We start from the raw sequence: 18625 nt of genomic DNA on the forward strand, positions 1-18625 counted from the left end.
GCAGGAAAATGCAGTTTTCCAAGTATCCTCAGGTTTGATTCTTAATTTATGATATGCTTCAATAAAATCAAGTTTAGTAAATATGCTCCCTTTCTTCAATACGGTAATTAAATCCTTTACTAAGGGCATAGGGTATTTATTGTCCTTAGTAATTGCATTTAAATTTCGATAGTCAATGCACAATCTTAGGGAGTTGTCTTTCTTTCTCCTAAATAACACTGGGGCTCCGAGAGGAGAATTGGATGGCTTAATGAAGCCTCGCGCCAGGTTCTTATCAATATATTTCCTCAATTCCTCCTTCTCCTGAACAGACATGGGATACACTTTTGGTTTTGGTAAGTTTGCTCCTGGGGTTATTTCAATTTCTACTTCTATATTCCTCTTGGGAGGTAATTTACTTGCCTCTTTCTGACTGTAAACATCCACAAAGTCTCTGTATTCAGGTGGCAATAGCTGTGGGTCTATTTCACCTGCTTCATCATCCTCGTCCTCCTCTCCTGCTATTTTGCTTATCTCCCATTGCGTCTGTTGTTCTTTAAATGCTAGGCTCTTTCCTCTCCAATCTACTTCGGGATTTGCCTGTTCGAGCCATGGGATCCCTAGTATTACGTGGTATGTGGCAATAGGGGCTATCACAAAGGATATTCTTCCTTCCCATTTGCCTATTTTACATGGGACCCCCCGTATTTCCTTTGTAGATACTTCCCCAGCAGCAACTGATCCATCTAGCTGCGAAAATGCAATCGGGGAGTCAAGCAACGTCTGCTGGCATTTCAGCGCTCCTGCTAGTTCCGGAGTTATAATGTTCCTAGAACAACCGCAATCCACGAATGCCCTGCAGGTGGCCCGATTCTCTAGCCCCGATAGGCAGATTGGCACTACTAGCATGCGTTTGTCTCGACTCACCAGCCTTTCCGGAGATTCTGGGGCTCGCACCTCCTCCTCCGCTCGTCTCCCGGCTGCTGGCTTGGGCTTTGAGGGTTTTGGCGGCTCCCCCTTCCGGGCCCAACATTCTGCTGCTCGATGGCCCGTCTTCCCACATACAAAGCATCCCGGCTTGGGTTTGTTGTCATCTCCTTTGAAGGGGATCCCCGGCCTCCCTCCGGGCCTTTCCTGCTTCCTCGTTTCTCCTCGCCCTCTCGCCACCGGTCTTTGCTGGCCGCCGCCGCCCCTGAAACGCTTTACTTGGGCCAGGGTGGATTCGACGCGCCCCGCTAGTTGTATCCAGCCCTGGAGTGTTTCTGGGTCGTCTCTGTGCGCTGCCCAACTAAAAACCTCGGGGCGTAGTCCCTCTTTAAATATCTCCACTTTGGTCACTTCGGACCACTCTGGTACCCTTTCCGCGAGATGGAGGAATTCCTCTGCGTACTCGGGCACCGTTTTGTCCCTTTGCTTTATTCCTTTGAGCTGGTCTCGAGCCCTCAATTGCTCTAGCCGGTCTCTGAACCGGTTTTCCAGTGCGGCGAGGAAGCGGGGCACTGACCTCAGGCATGGGTCGCGTCTGGCATGTAGTTGCAAATACCAGCTGGCCGCTCCTCTCTTTAGTGTGTTGCCGATGGCCCGAACCATGCTTGCTTCGGAGGGGAATGTGTGTGCATTGTCTTCCATATATCCTCTGATGCTAATGAGGAAAAAGTTCAGTTCAGATGATTCCCCTCCGTATTCCAGTTTGAGATCTTCCCTCTTTTGCATCCATTCTGTGGCCCGTTGATGCTGTCTGGGAGGCATGGGGAAGGGTTGCATCGGGTTTCCTTGGACGGCCCCTTTGAACACGCCGCGCCCCACTCCGGCGGTCGTTCTGCGCGGCTCCCGAAATTCTGCCGCTGCTGTTGGCCCTTCCACCCATCCGAATGCGGGCCTCGCTGTAGCTGCCGCACCTCACCTTCCCTCGTCGTACGGCACGTCCTCCTCCTCTTCCTGGATCTCCGGCTCCTCTCCGCCTTCGTCCGCTAATCCACTGGACCCGATCCCTGGCCCCAGTGGTCTTTCCACCCCGACGCCCATTCGGGGGGTTGGAAGTTCTGTTGGAGTTGGCGGCCTCAGAGTTCCCAGAGCTTGCTGGCGCTCCACTTCGCGCGCCATTCTGTCTCGGAACTCCAGTTCCTGCCAGTATTCCTCATCCCCCTCGCCCCTCGCCTCCACGGGGCTCTGCGTTGAGGCGCGCTGGCCCCTCTGGCTCCAATCTCCTTCTTTACTTGGCTCTCTCTCGGCGCCATATCGGGTGGGCTCCTTTTGGAGATTCTCTTCCAATAGTGGCACCAACCTCCCCACGGTTTCCGACAGCCTGGATAAATTAGTTTCCAGGATGGATAACCACAGGGCCACGGTCTCCAGCATGCTTCCTCCAGATCCCCAACTGGTTTCTGCAGCCGCAGAAACGCCTCTTCCTCCTCTGGGAATCCTCTGGGTCACGCCGTTCGGCCTGGGGTACCCCGTAGAGGAAGCTATGGCTTGCAGCGTCTCTTCCCCCAACGGCCGGGCCCCTGGCAAAGGCCTCCCTGTTCCATTTGGACTTTGATCTCCTTCTTCATTCATTATCACTTCACTGCGAATCCGCAGGAGGGTGAGAACGGCATTCTCGACTTAAATGTCAGGCTCACTTCAAAGGATCAGTCTGAACGCAGATCAAAGATAGCTGCTCTCAAATCCAATCTTTATTGAAGAATGCATGACTTTGGGAAAAGTCGAGAATGACCTAATGTTTACATACAATCATTTTTATCACCTCTGATGCAACGTAACACCACACGCAAATATCATCATCAAACCCCACCCCTTGTATCACATTTCTACTATTCCCACACACTATACCAATTATAATTGTTTATACTTTCAACCCCGAGTTCCCAGGCTCATTCTATCTTCTTCTGCCAGGTGCCTCCAGGATTATTTATGTTATGACTCCAAGTCCAGGGCTTGGAAATTCAGCCCTGGGACTTGGTTCCATGACAGTGATGTCCCAAGTTAACCTGGGATTTGCAGTTTTTGGAGGTAAATTTAGAATTCTCTGCCAGAGAGCTCTAGGGCAGTGGTTCTCAACCTGTGAGTCCCCAAGTGTTTTGGCTTACAACTCCCAGAAATCCCAGCCAGTTTACCAGCTGTTAGGATTTCTGGGGGTTGAAGGCCAAATCATCTGGGGACCCACAGGTTGAGAACCACTGCTCTAGGGTCTCAACAAAGTACTAATCACAGGATGCCATAGGATGTTGGTATGGCAGTTAAAGAAGAATCAAAGTGCTAGTGTGAATGGCCTTCCATTGAAAACGGTGAAACTAAGTAACTTTAGACCAGTGGTTCCCAATCTTTGGGCCTCCAGGTGTTTTGGACAACTCCCAAAAATCCCCACCAGCTTACCAGCTGTTAGGAATGGTGGGAGCTGAAGTCCAAAACACCTGGAGGCCTAAAGGTTTGGAACCACTGCTTTAGACCCATGAATTAATGGTCCTATGCAAGTGGAGCATTAGGCAGCCAAGCATATTACTTCAACTATAAAAGCATGAAACTAACATTGCTTTCCCTTCTTCTGCTATTTTACGCTTTGCAGCTTCTACATTCCTTATATCTTTTGGTATTATCATTGTAAAATAAAGCTGTAAAGTTGACTTTGATGTATGGTGACTCTATGAATAAGAGACTTTCAGGTCACCTTATCATCATGTCTTGCAGACTTAGGTCCATGACTACCTCGATCGCATCCATCCGCCTGGAATGAGGTCTTCCTCTTTTCCTGCTGCCTTCTATCTTGTATGCACCATTGTCTTTTCTAGTGGGTCATATCTTTTTGTGATATGTCTATTCTATAGATTTCAAACTATAGATTCTAATACATTTCTGGAAGGTTTACATTTCTGGAAGGTAACGGCGCTTCATGTAGTCATTCTGGCCACATGATCTTGGAGGTGTCTACGGGCAACGCCAGCTCTTTGGCTTCGAAATAGAGATGAGCACCAACCCCCAGAGTCAGACACAACTAGATTTAATGTCTGGGAAAACCTTTACCTAGTTATCTTGGTAGAACACTTAATACATCTAACAACACTGGTGACTTTCGAGAAGAGAACTGAACATGATTTCATTCTACAAGATTGATTCTCAACCAGTGGTGTTGTCCCAATGGATTTCAGTGAAACTAATGTGGTGTAGTGGTTTGAGCCCTGGGCTATGACTTTGGAAAATAGGGTTCAAGTCTTTGCTCAGCCATGGAAACCCACTAGGTGACCTTAGAAAAGTGATACTCTTTCTGCCTCAAAGGAAGACAAAGAGAAACTCCTCCAAACAAACCTGGCCAAGAAAACTCCATTAAAGGTTCACCTTAGGGTCATCATAAGTTGGAAACAACCTGAAGGCACACAACACATGTTCTTTGGGGGGAAAAAACATGTTTATTGTAATCTTTTACCTGGAAAATAAGACAAGAAATTATACCTATTGCTCTTTTAGTGTGCAGCTTATTTTATCATCCTATGGCCATGCAGTGGTGCACTTAATATATTTCCTTTGTCTTTGTTTATCTCTGAGTCATGCTATATAGAGTGTGTTATATATGTGTAGTTAGTATTATCTGAAACACTTTTAGCGTCTCTCCATCAATCCACCATGCTGCAGACACTTAAAATTAAACTTTCTCCTCTATTTTCCCTCTAAATATATCCGTGCTTGGATTCTGGTGTTTCATATTTTAACAAAAATCTGGGAAGGCATGTTTGAAGGGCTTGAGATGTTTTCTTCACCTCAAAGTAGTACATGTTTTTAAAAGGGGGGTTGAGTAGCACTGTTGTAGCATTGTTTTTAGCTCTTGTGGCTGCAGAAAGGCTGAAACTGACTGAAGTAATTATAAAACCTCAGAAATCCCAAAGTAATAAGAAAGGGTGTTGCAGCTGTAATTACAGAGTAAACATGTGCCGAGACAAATAGACAGGATGGCTATGGACAGGATGAAAGTGCTGTTAATAACACACATCCACACTTTTCCTTCATGGGAGTTTCATTTACCTTGGCAAATATTTGAAGTAAATTCAGCTGGCATGATATTTGTAAGAATGGGCAGGACCGTTGAAGGTTAATTCCCACACCCAGATATATCATAAGGACCCAGAATTATAGCAGTTTGATGATGATGATGATGATGATGATGATGATGATGATGATGATGATGATAAATACCAATCATTTTTATCTCTTGATCGAGACACAGCGTGGCTGATATGACATACACTGCAACAGAATTGAGACTTGGGGTTTTGCAGGGTATTATTTACCCTTCTATGGCAGAGAGTTCTGGCTCCACAACAAACTATAAATTCCTGGATTCCATAGGATGGAGTATCAAACTCTGCAGTTTGGATGGTCTCAATGTGCTTTTTAATTTGGGGGGAAAGTGATATAAAAACAAATGTAACAACAAAACCTTTGTCACATGCAGGGCAGTTATTTTTCTAGCATTAATACATAGATATAGAGATAGATAGAGATAGATAGATAGATATCTGCTCAATTAGAAAGGAACAAAGGGAGCATTACAAAATCTACTTCCTCTGTTAATCTATTAATTTACATTGTGCTTTAAACTTTTATGGCAAAATTGGCCAGGGGAACTAGCCTGATGCAAGTGGCCCCCTTAAGTATTAGACAATATATTAAAAATATTAATGAACTTTTAATAGCTTGAAAATATTACAGAAGTCCCAATGTTATTACTGCATACAGCTAAAATTTATATTATATTACGATTCTAATAAAACAAATAATAAAATAATTTTTCAAGAATACTTTATATTTAAGACTATAATAAATCACTCTGAAAAAATTATTCTGAATCGAGTGATGCAAAGCCAACACATATGTTATATAGGCATGTATCTTTACTATTTCTTATACCTCGTTGTCCGAGTATGATGGCCTTCCAAGTGTAGTGTCTTGGCGGTGGATACATAGGTGACTGTAGAGCCCTATTCTTGACGCGCATGTTCTTCCACAATGAGAACATCGATTTCCAGGTGGAAGGTGGTCCCGGTCTGTGTTGGCTTGACGTGCCTTCCTCTTGGCACGTTTCTCCCTTTCTTCCTCCATTCGTGTCTCTTCAAATTCCATAGCACTGCTAGTCACAGCTGACCTCCAGCTAGAGCACTAAAGGGCAAGGGTTTCCCAGTTCTCAGTGTCTATGCCACAGTTTTTTAGGTTAGCATTTGAGCCCATCTTTAAATCTCTTTTCTTGTCCACCAACATTGAGTCCCCTCGGGTGAGAAAGGCGGGGTAGAAATGTTGTAAATAAATAAACATTCCATTTTCCATTCTTGAGTTGGTAGTATTGTAACTACTTTCGGAGATAGCAGTTACAGTCCGTTGATGGCGTAGAAGCATCGCTTCATTGCTGGTGGTCTTTGTTTCTTCCAGCATGCTGACATTTGTCTCCCTGTCTTCCCAAGAGATTTGCAGGATTTTTTGGAGGTAACACTGATAGAATCATTCCAGGAGTTGAGTGTGATGTCTATAGACAGTCCACATTTCGCAGGTGTATAGCAAGGTTAGGAGGACAATAGTTTTATAAACAAGCACCTTGATATCCCTATGGATGTCCTGATCTTCAAACACTCTCTGCTTCATTTAGAAGAATGCTGCGCTCGCAGAGCTCAGGCAGTGTTATATTTCAGTGTCAATGTTGACTTCTGTGTAGAGGTGGCTGCCAAGGTAGCGGAAATGATCAACATTTTCTAACATTACACCATTAAGCTGTATTTCTGGCATTGCAGAGGAATTGGCTGGTGACTGCTGGAAGAGCACTTAATTTTTATTTCTTATAAAAATTAAATGATAGCCTTGCAGTTATGAGTAGTGGCCCCCCCTTTGTCTCCTGGCAGCCAATATTTATAGATCCAGTCTGCCATTGTGTCCTGGGATACCTAATGAAGTATGCAACATAGACCATTTAAAAATAAACATATGAATACATAATCCCTACTTTTCTTCTCATTATATGCTAAAATATGACAATTGATCCTACTCATGACAAATTGAAAGACTATTGGACCAAAGCTGTCACACACAAGCCTCCATAAACTTTTCAAAATATATTTTCGGTGTGTTTTGAAGGTAAAAGTCCAATTCTCTCAGCAACAGCTCTTAAGAAAATGCAGTGGCACCTCTGCAGAAATAATGGGAAGCTAAACAAAAAACCCAAAAGCAAGTCACTATAATCTGAATGAATGAGCATTGCAAGATAAAGAGCCTGATGGAATCACTGCTTGAAAGATATATAGAAAGGGAAATAATGAACACTAATACAAATAACAACAACAACTTGAGACAAAATACAAAAATAATAAATACAGCTAAAAGTTAAAAGTGCAATTAAACTATCAATATGATTAAAGGGCTTCGGTGGTAAAGCAGGTTAAACCACTAAACCGCAGAACTTCCTGACCAGAAGGTCCGTGGTTAGAATCCGCAGAACAAGGTGAGCTCCTCTTGTTAGCCCCAGCTTCTGCCAACAGTAGTTCAAAAACATGCAAATGTGAATAGATCAATAGGTACCACTTCTGCAGGAAAACTAATGGTGCTCCATGCAGTCATGCCGGCCACATGACCTTGCAGATGTCTACGGACAATGGTGGCTCTTCGGCTTAGAAATGGAGATGAGTACCAATCCCCAGATTCGGACATGACTAGACTTAATGACAAAGGGAACCCTTTACCTTTACTATGATTAAAGCAAATTAAAAACATTGAAATTAATAATAAAATATCAAATAGGCAACACAGCGCATTATGTAACATCCTTTCATCATTCTGTGCTCCAACTAGATGTACTTGTTGAGGCTGGCGAGACAATGCACAAACATCATATTTCACTTAGAGAAATCAGTGGAAATTCACAGTGCTATTGATTTCTGTCTGGAAGTAGCTCATGTTTTGGAAGGAACATATGCACCTTGGCACGAGCCAAACATCCATCAAGATCAATGTTCTTTTCCAGGTGAAGATACTAGTTAGATGCCAAGCAAGTTTTCTCTCACATTTAATACATGGGAATAAAGATAATAAACTGCAATTTATGGAAATCTCCATGAATAGTGATTATACTTTTAAATAGATTGGCAACACTCCCATTATGGCTTAACAGTAAAAAAGAAAAGAAAAAAGGAGGGGTTCAGAAGTAGTGGCATTCCCAAATCACAGTCTTATTCCTATTTCTTGTCTACATTCTGATTGACGCATGAACCAATGTATGAGAAATCTGGAGTTATTTCAATTTCTGTCTTCAAAAAAGAACTTTCAAGTCACACAACAACAAAGTGGTGTGGAATGTGAGATGAGAGAAGATTAATCGGGACTGTCTCTGCCAAATCAGGAATGCTGGAGGGTGTGTTGGCATCTGCGGATGTGGCCCATATCTGATTTGGAAGGAATACTACGTGTGAATGTGGAAGACCCACAAAGAAAAATAGAACATCCTTGCTTCCCATCATATTGTTGCCTTGTCTCAAAATGCAAAGCGAACTTTGGGTCTGCACTAAGGAACTGATGCAGTTTGACACCACTTTAAACTGTAATGGCTCAGTGTTATGGAATCCTGGAAGTTGTAGTATTTTGGTTAAGGCGGCAGCACTCTTTGGTAGAGAAGGCTAAAAACTACAAAGAAGAGGAGGAGGAAGGAGGAGAAGAGCAAGAGTGGAAGAAGAGGAAGAAGAGATGAAAAAGAGAGGAGGAAGAGAAAGAGTGGAAGAGAAGTAAGAGGAAGAGAGGAATAAAAATAAGAGGAGGAGGAGGAGAAGAGTAGAATAAGAGGAGAGGAAGAAGAAAAATTAGAGGAGAAGAGAAAAGGTGTCAGAAGAAAGGTTGAGGAGGGGAAGAAAGAGGAGAGCAGGAGGAGAAGAGGAAGAGAGAAAGAATAAGAAGAGAAGAAGAAGGAAGAGAGGAATAAAGAGGATGAGGAAGAGGAGGAGAGGAAGAGAGAAAGAAAAAGAAGAGGAAGATGAGAAGAGAAAGTTTGGAAGAAGTGTATAAAGAAGAGAGGAGGAAAAAGAAGAGAAGAAAAAGAGGAAGAGAGGAAGAAGAAACGATGAGGATGAGAGGAGAAGAAGTGGAAAAAGAAGAAGAGGAGGGGAGGAAGGAAAAGAAGAAGAGAATGAGAAGAGGAAGAAGAGGAGGCAGAGAGAAAGAAGAGGAAGATGAGGAGAGGAAGAAAAAGTATAGGAGGAAAAGAAGAGGAAGAAGAGGAAGAAAAGGAGATGAAGATAAGGGAAAGAGTGGAACAAGGGTATAAGGAGGAGAGGATGAAAAAGAAAGGGAGGAGAAAAAGAGGAAGAGAGGAAGAAGAAAAAGATGAGGAGGACGAGAGGAGAAGAAGTGGAAAAAGAGGATGAGGAGGGGAGGAAGGAAAAGAAGAGGAGAACGAGAAGAGGAAAAAGAAGAGGAAGAGAGAAAGAGTGGAAGAGGAGGAAGAGAGGAAGAAGAGTAAGAAAAAGAATAGGAAGAACAGAAGAAGAAGAGTGGAAGAGGAAGAGAGGAGAGGAAGAAAAAGAGGAGGAGGAAGAGAGAAAGAGTGGAAGAAGAGTATAAGAAGGAGAGGATGAAAAAGAAGAGTAGGAGAAAAAGAGGAAGAGAGGAAGAAGAAAAAGATGAGGAGGACGAGAGGAGGAGAAGTGGAAAAAGAGGATGAGGACGGGAGGGAGGAAAAGAACGAGAAGAGGAGGAAGAGAGAAGAAGAAGAAAAAGAGGAGGAGGAGGGGAGAAAGAGTGGAAGAAAGAGAAGAGGAGGAGAGGATGAAAAGGAGGAGAGGGAGAGAAAGAAGAGAAGGGAGAGAGGAGGAGGAGGAGAGAAAGTAGAGGAGGAGGCGGAAGAAAAAGAAGAGGGGAAGGAGGGGAGAAGAGGAGGTGGTGGGTGGTGGTGGAGGAGGAGGCAGCTCCTTGCCAGACATTCAGGTGTCAACTTGCGGGAAGCCTCCTTCTCTTCTGAGGAAAGGCCCCGGGGCGCCCGCGAAGGAAGAAAAACAACCCCAGCCCAGGACCGGGAGCAAAGGGACTCCGTCGGGGGCGTTTCCCAGGCCGAGAGGTGTGGATTTTCCCTGCACGAAGTTTGCCGGCCAAGCTGCGCCTGGGCTCACGTGACGGGTGACGGGAAGCCCGAAACCAGACCGGGCGCTCGGGCGAGTTGGGCTTCTCCTCCGGGAACCCACGCGCGCTCTTTGGCCTCTTCCGATCCTCGCTCGGACACTCTGCAGGGCGAGCCGGACACCATTGCCTCTCCTTCCTCGCCGGCGCCACTGCCCACCTTCCGAGTCTGATGCCCTTCTCTGCTGAGGCTGGGCATGGACAAGATCAACAAAATCACGGTGCCGGCAGGGCAGAAGCTCAGGTAGGACTCGGTGGCGTTTCCCTCCCTCCTTATTGTCTGTTCTGTTCTGTTCTTTGGTTTGCTTTCTCCGACTTTTAGGCAATCACAGAAATGGTTGTGAAGCCTTGGGTAGAAGTCCCACCCTCCTTCCCCAAGAAGGCATCGGTAGAAACAATCTTTGTAGTGTTGTTGTGTGTTTTCCGGGCTGTATGGCCGTGTTTCAGAAGCATTCTCTCCTGACGTTTCGCCCACATCTATGGCAGGCATCCTCAGAGGTTGTGAGGTCTGTCGAAAACTAGGCAAGTGGGGTTTATATACTGTATCTGTGGAATAATGTCCAGAGTGGGAGAAAGAACTCTTGTCTGTTTGAGATTGGCCACCTTGATTAGCATTGGTTGGTCAGCTTCAATAGTACAGAGTAGTATCGCAGCTTCAAAGCCTGGCTGCCTTCTACCAAGGTTAATCCTTTGTTGGTCTGGTTGAATTGCACTGAACAGCCTTGCAGCTTCAATGCCTGGCTGTGTTATACCTAGGGGAATCCTTGTTTGGCAAGCTGGAGTAGCACCCTCAATCAAAGAGGGTGGCTACTTCCTTTGTAGGGGAATCTTTATTTGGCCCACTTGAATTGCACTGAATAGTCTTGCAGCTTAAAAGCCTGGCCGCTTTCTACCTTGTGGAATCTGTTGCCCAGGTTGAATAGCTATTAATAGTGCGGCAAGTATGAATTGGTGCAGCAAGTATGAATGCTGCAATTCGTTACCTTGATTAGCATTTAATGGCCTTTCAGCACCAAGGTCTGGCTGCTTACTGCCTGGGGGAATCCTTTGTTGGGAGGTGTTAGCTAGCCCTGATTGATTCACGGCTGAAATCCCTCTGTTTTCTGAGTGGTGTGCTTTTTTTACTGTCCTGATTTTAGAAGACACTAAATTGGGCCACACAGTCTACAGAAAACCTACACACAAGATAGATAACTACAGAAAAACTTCAACCCTCACCCGAGTCAAAAGGGAAGTGCAATTAAAGCCCTGAAAGACTGTGCAGAAAGAATCTGCGAACCCCACCTCCTCCAAGATGAACTGAACCACCTAAACAGGGCTCTACAGGCCAATGGATACTCCATCACAGGCATCAGAAGAGCTGCAAGGCCAAGAACAAGCCATGAAAGGAAAAGACAAAGATCCACCCAGAGGAAGAGTGTTCTTGCCATACATCAAGGGAACCACTGACCACATAAGGAAGCTGATGAAGAAACACAACCTACAAACTATCTACAGACCCACTAAGAAAATCCAACAAATGTTACATTCAGCAAAGGACAAGAGGGATCCTCTCACCTCTGCAGGAATCTACAGTATACCATGCAGCTGTGGAAAAGTCTACAAAGGGACCACTAAAGGCAGCATTGCCCAAACAAGGAACATGAAAGGCAACCAGAGAAGTTAGCCATAGCAGAGCACTTGATGAACTAACCTGGGCACAGCATATTATTTGAGAACACAGAAATGCTAGACCAGTCTAACAACCACTATGACGGACTACACAGAGAAGCCAGTGACATCCACAAGCATGTGACAATTGCAACAGAAAGGAGGAAACCGTGAAAAATGAACAAAATCTGGCTACCAGTATTTAAAAAAACCCTAAAATCAGGACAGTAAATATAGAACACTCAGAAAACAGGAGAATTCCAGTCAGAAAACAATCAGGACCAGCTAACACCTCCCAACAAAGTATTCCCCCAGGAAGGAAGCAACCAGACCTTGAAGCTGAAAGGTTTTCAATGCTAATCAAGCTGGTCAATTGCAACATTCACGCTTGCCTTAAACAGATAAGAGTTCTTTCTCCCGCCCTAGACATTCCACAGATATATAAACCTCACTTGCCTAGTTTCCAACAGACCTCATAACCTCAGAGGATGCCCTGCCATAGATGTGGGCAAAAGGTCAGGAGAGAAAGCTTCTGGTACATGGCCATACAGCCCGGAAAACTCACAGTAACCCAATGAAGGCTATGGTTTTGCTTTTTGGGCCGTGTTCCTGTACCTTGGTGGGATGCAGGTTAATGTATCACCAGGTCAATCTTTTTTTTCCCAATCTTGAACCTTTTGCTTCTAATTGCTTCATGGGTTGATTGCCATAGAGAAGATGTGTGCAAACTGGTTTGGAATCATGTTAATATCGCTGAGATCGTTGTTGTATTCCTTTCAGTCTTTTCCACCCTATGACAATCCTAACACATGTTTTCTGGGCAAGATTTGTTCCAAAGGGGTTTGCCATTGCCTTCCTCTGATGCTGAGATTGGATCTACACTGCCATGGTTAGTGAGGAGCAACCATTAAAAACGCTACCCAACAGAGACCAGACCCTGTAATGAAATCAAATGTCAGTTCTGTTCCTATATCTACTTAGGCCCCTTCTATACTGCCATAAAATCTAGATTGTAATGATGTTATTTTAAAACCTTTCAATACAGCAGTACCCATACAGATATTTCTAGGAACTTCACACAAAACGCAAAGAGCCATTCTTAAAACGTATTATTTGAAAATGAATTAGGAGCCACTAACACAGTCCCCTTCTACACTGCCATATAATCCAGATTATCAAGACGTATAATCCACATTATCTTCTTTGAACTGGATTATATGAGGCCCTTTCTACAGTGCCATATAATCCAGATTTTATCCAGATTTACCATGGACTTTACAGAAAAAGCAGATAATCCACATCGTCTGCTTTGAGCTGGATTATATGAGTCCACACTGCCATATATCCAGTTCAAAGCATTCAGCCTGGATTTTATATGGTAGTGTAGAAGGGGCCACCCTTAACCCACCAGAAGGTTGTTTTGAATCAAGTGGTAAGAAAGGGGGGACCTGATTAAAATAAAGTCCAAACGTTCAAAATTAGCACGGATTTCTAGCACAGCAAGATCAGTCAAGTAACTATTGGATAGTGAGTTAGAATCTTTAAGAAACCTAAGTTGCTCAGGTGGTGTGGAAATTTATAGAAACTTCATAGAAGTTGCCATTTCACATTAACTGTAATTGGATAGCTGCAGGGAAATTTCCCACTAGGATCAGATCCACTGCCTTTATTACTGTTCAATATTTTCCCCTCCCATGTACTTCTTCTTTTTCTTTTACATTTGTTTTACAAAGATTTGAAGGTTTTCTATTTTAAAACAAATATTATTCAGCAGACTTATTTTTAGGTGGAAAAATAGGAGTGTCCCAACATTTTCAGAAAAATTTTTGCATTTGCAGATGGCAAAAAAGAGGCAGGCTAAAATTTTGCCACGACTTCATTGATGTGTGGCAAAGCAACATCACAGTGTGATTACAATGACAAAAGTTACCACTGATGAAGAAGACAAACTGAGGGCCCTTCCACACAGCCATATAACCCAGAATATTAAGGCAGAAAATTCCACAATATCTGCTTTGAACTGGGTTATCTGAGCCCACACTGCCATATATCCCAGTTCAAAGCAGATAATGTGGGATTTTATTCAGCTGCGTGGAAGGGGCTTAGGAGACACTGCAAAGACATTGTGTGCAAACTACATTTTCACTTCAAACTCAATTTGCTGTTATCAAAGTAAGATGAGGGCCCTTCTAAACTGCGATATAAAATCCAGATTATCTGTTTTGGACTGGATTATCTGGCAGTGTAGATTCATATAATCCAGTTCAAAGCAAATAATGTGGATTATCTACTTTGATAATCTGGAATATATGGCAGTATAGAAAGGGTCTAAGGTGTCTTATGTGAGGGACTGGCAGGGGTCTCTTCTCAATTCTACAAGGACTTGCACCATATTTATGCTCATTGATGACAACTGTTCCTTTCTTTTCTGGAAACTTTCTAGGGATCATAGCCAATGGCTCAAGAATCAGCAGTGGTCTCAGGGTCATCATGGCCCCTTCCAAACAGCTGTATAAAATCCCATTGAACTGAATGATATAGCAGTGTAGATTCTGATAATCCAGTTCAAAGCAGATATTATGGATTATCTGCCTTGATATTCTAGCTTATGTGTGGAAGGACCCCAGATTGAATAGTAATATTTTAGGAAGGCCTGTTATAACTGCTTTGTACTTTAAGATTGGATTTGTCATACTCACAGCGTATCGGCTTCAGACCCAACCATTAGGAAGGATGAGTTGGTTGGCTTAGGTGACTAATACTGTCATGAAACCTCTGTCACAACCTCTGAGGATGCCTGCCATAGATGTGGGCGAAACGTCAGGAGAGAATGCTTCTGGAACATGGCCACACAGCCCGAAAGACATACAACAACCCTGTGATCCCGGCCATGAAAGCCTTCGACAACACAAAGGATTTGTTGTCTTGTTTATTATTGTATGTTTATTCAATCAAGGATAGGTGCATATAACCTAGGGGCCAGGTTTTAACACAGCAGGTTAAACCACCAGCTGCAGTAAATCTTGTAAATTGAAAGTTGGCAGTTCGAAGCCTGGATCAGGGTGAGCTCCTGGCCTTTAGCCCAGCTTCTGACTACCTAGCAGATCAAAAACAAAATATGAGTAGATAAATAGGTACCACTTAAAAAAGGAGAGGTATGTAGGCACCCATAAAGAAATGCCAGAGAAATGCTAGCAATTTGATCAAGGAGGTAGTTTACGAACAAAACCTCTTCGGCAGGGAGATGGAGTGACAGCAACCCTGTGTTTAGAACAGAGCACAAGCCTTCAAGATGCCGAAGATGGGAAACACATGCATATACCTCTAGGTTAAGTAAAGGTAAAGGTTTTCCCCTGACTTTAAGTCCAGTCGTGACCGACCCTGGGGGTTGGTGCTCATCTCCATTTCTAAGCCAAAGAGCTGGCGTTGTCCATAGACACCTCCAAGATCATGTGGCCGGCATGACTGCATGGAACGCTGTTACCTTCCCGCTGGAGCAGTACCTATTGATCTACTCACATTTGCATGTTTTTGAACTGCTAGGTTGGCAGGAGCTGGGGCTAACAGCGGGCGCTCATTCTGCTCCCTGGATTTGAACCTGGGACCTTTCGGTCTGCACGTTCAGCAGCTCAGCGCTTTAACAAACTGCGCCACCACCAGAGGCCCCATATATACCTCTATACAATTGTATGTCTTATCAGTGTATAAATGGCGTTGAATGTTTGCCGTATATGTATGCTCTGTGATCCACCCTGAGTCTCCTTTGGAGTGAGAGGGTGGAATATAAATACTGTAAGTAAATAAATAAGAAGAACCAGTGGCCTGATGTTTTGGACAATCAATCTTACTAGATAGAGTAGGAACTGTAGTCTAAAAATAACCTTTCAGGGTTCTGGCATTAAGTGGAGAGTACCTACTTACTACCTTTGGGAGCAGAATGTCTTAAGCCATTTCTTGGCAACCCTTACTCATTCCCACTCCAGCTGGAAACTGTGCTGGGCTTTTAACATACCTATAGTTTAGCCTATAGAAAAGTGATCCAGAGGGAAAAGAAAAACATGTTTGATGTTATGAAAGTATTATTTTCAAACTGCCCTAAAAGTAGCTAACTCCAGTCTCAAGGTGACTGAAATTAATTGCATTATCTGTCCTGCCTTTCTGTTGAAGCCAGCCAGTGACAGAAAAGGCTTTAGATGACTTTAATGCAAGTGTCGTGATTCAAAATCTCACTAGAATTGAGGAAGTCCCAAAATGTCACCCTATTTCCTGCACATTATAACAGGGTCAGGAACTATTGACATCATGAGGCAGAAGCATGGCCTTTTTGTGACTTTGCAACCTTTCCTCAAAACTCACCATCGTTTGGTAAAGTTACTTTTTTGGACTATATCCCCCAGTCAGTATGACCACATTGTAGTCCAAAAAAGCTCTACAGCTTATACTAACTTGAATGTCCTTTTCTTGTAGATGGTTCCAGTACGTCACTAGTAGGAAATTCCTAAAACAGGATATAAATAATTTATATTTATTTACATAGATATTGAAACTGAGATTAAGGATGCCTGCCAAAATTTAGCACTGTTGGTAAAAACGTAATTCACATGCTATCAAATGGAGAAGTCTGAATGAGTGTTCCACCTAATTATCGTTCAGTGACATAACTTTTACATGTGATCACTCTCAGAGACTACTTGTTGGACTACAAAATACAAAAAGGCCAAGGTTGTAATTCCCTGCCCATTTACTGTAAGGGAATAGCCGTGGCTCACACAAACAGCTTGACATGATCTCTGGCATTGTAAGGAATATCTGGAAGAACCCTGTCTGAAACTCTAGAAATGCCACTTGCCAGCCAGCGTTGGCAATACTGGGACAGATAAATGTACCATCTTATTCATATTAACTTTTATATGTTCCTGTTTGAAGATAAGCCCTGCTGAAGTTGATAGGATATCTTGTGTTGAAAAGCAGAGTTATTATTATTATGTTTATGTTTATTTATACCACACTTTTTCCCTCCACAAGGAGACGCAAAGTGGCTTTAGAGTTAACCATAGTTCACTTCCAATTTTTGCACTTTCTGATAACATTTGAAAGTATTGCAATGACTGCATTCTCCCAATGGAAAGAAAAAAGCATTAATTCCCATATCTTGCACACTTTGGATTATGTAACCCTGTACAAAGCCTGCTAGTGTATCACTATAATGTGTCAGTATCAGAGAAAAAGAAACATACTTAAAGCCTTTCCACACAGCCAAATAACCCACAATATATGCTTTGAACTGGAGTATCAGAGTCCACACTGCCATATAACACAGTTCGAAGCAGATAATGTGGGATTTTATTTAGATGTGTGGAAGGGGCCTTAGTAGCTCATGGCATTATATATGGACTTTCCACACAGTCTTCTAACCCAGAATCCACAATATCCGCTTTGAACTTGGTTATCCGAGTCCACACTGCCATATATTCCAGTTCAAAGCAGAAAATGTGGGATTTTATTCAGCTGTGTGGAATGGGCCTAAGTGCCCATAAAAAGAATGCTCTATAAAGCCCTATGACTTGGGACAAGACAAGAAAGAGGCTGCTCAAGTTTTGATATATTTGAAGGAAGACTTCCTCTCATTCCCACCGTTTGCAAAGGGAAGGCATGTTTTGTGGGGATGTGGGAGAAAGCCTTCTCTGTGGGAGGTTCAGATGGCTCATTTTCTACTCTAATTTACTGGTGGGTGAAAACGTTTCCATCTAAAAGAGCGTTTGACAATTAGCTGGTTGCTGTGGGGGGCTGTTAAAAATATATGGGGTGTTGTACTTTTATTCTCACTGTTATACAGGGTGTTTGAAAAAAACTATTCACCATTTAATTTAAATTAAATGGTGAATAGGGAGTTCTTTTCAAACACCCTGTATTGTAACACTTTTTATCAGTATTAAATCAGAGCTATATTAATAACTAGCTTGGGGATCCGGTGATGCCCGGTTATTAGAAGAGGGCATTGTTTGTTTTGGGGTATTCAGCATTATCGGTTTGGTAATGTGTAACACTTCTTATTAGGAAAAACTCAGTATTCACTTTTGTTTTTTATGAATGCTCCCATTGGAAAATGCATAAGAATGTGGGTGTACAATTCCCAAAATTGTGTGTCAGTCCTCCCTAAACTCCAACTGTATCCAAAGTTGGCCATGTTGGGTCTATGTTTGGTCCAGATCTGATGTTGGCTGGATTCAGTGTTCTCTGGATAAGGGTAAACTATAACTCCCAGATCCTTGGTCAGTCACCCCCCAAAGTGGGCCTGTATGCAAAGTTGGCCATGTTGGGTGTGTACCAAGTTTGGTCCAGATCCGGTGTTGGCTGGGTTCAGTGCTCTCTGGATAAGGGTGAACTACAGCTCCTGAAATGAAGGTCAATACCCACTAACCCCTGCAGTATGTTCAATTGGTCATGGGGCTTCTCTGTGCCAAGTTTAGTGCCATTCCATTGTTGGTGGGAGTCACAGCTTCTCTGGATACAGGTGAGCTATAACTTCCAAAAAGCAAAGCCAATTTTCCCCCCAAACGTCTCTAATATGTTCTGTTGGTCATGGGAAGTCTGTGTACCAAGTTTGGTCCATTACATCCCCCACGAATGACAAACCTGGACCAAACTTGGGACACAGAGACCCCCCCCCCAATGACCCACATTATACCCTGGTGATGTTTGGGGTAGGATTGGCCACAGATGATGGGATACACAATACTTTAAATCCGATGTAAAACGACCACAGAGTCCCACATGAATGACAGACCTGGAACAAATTTGGCAGACAGACCTCCGATGACCCACTGTATGTCCTGGTGTGGTTTGGGGAGGATGGACCATGTAT

At 43.4% G+C, this 18625-nt stretch overlaps 1 protein-coding gene across 10 annotated transcripts in view; it reads left to right on the plus strand.

Annotated features, from left to right (window-relative positions):
* The window catches only part of blnk (B cell linker), a 158850-nt gene that overhangs the window by 77774 nt on the left and 62451 nt on the right, over positions 1–18625 (plus strand). For 2 of the 10 annotated variants that reach the window (XM_062976130.1, XM_062976131.1), the window contains exon 1: positions 9129–10354. The exons of the other annotated variants lie outside the window; for them this stretch is intronic. In XM_062976130.1, the coding sequence (XP_062832200.1) occupies positions 10308–10354 (47 nt within the window). In that variant the 5' untranslated portion in view covers positions 9129–10307. Of the gene's footprint in view, positions 1–9128; positions 10355–18625 lie in introns of those variants that run through there. 10 annotated transcript variants of the gene reach the window in all.

Source organism: Anolis carolinensis, chromosome 3, assembly GCF_035594765.1.
Source record: "Anolis carolinensis isolate JA03-04 chromosome 3, rAnoCar3.1.pri, whole genome shotgun sequence".
Classification (NCBI taxonomy): domain Eukaryota; kingdom Metazoa; phylum Chordata; class Lepidosauria; order Squamata; family Dactyloidae; genus Anolis; species Anolis carolinensis.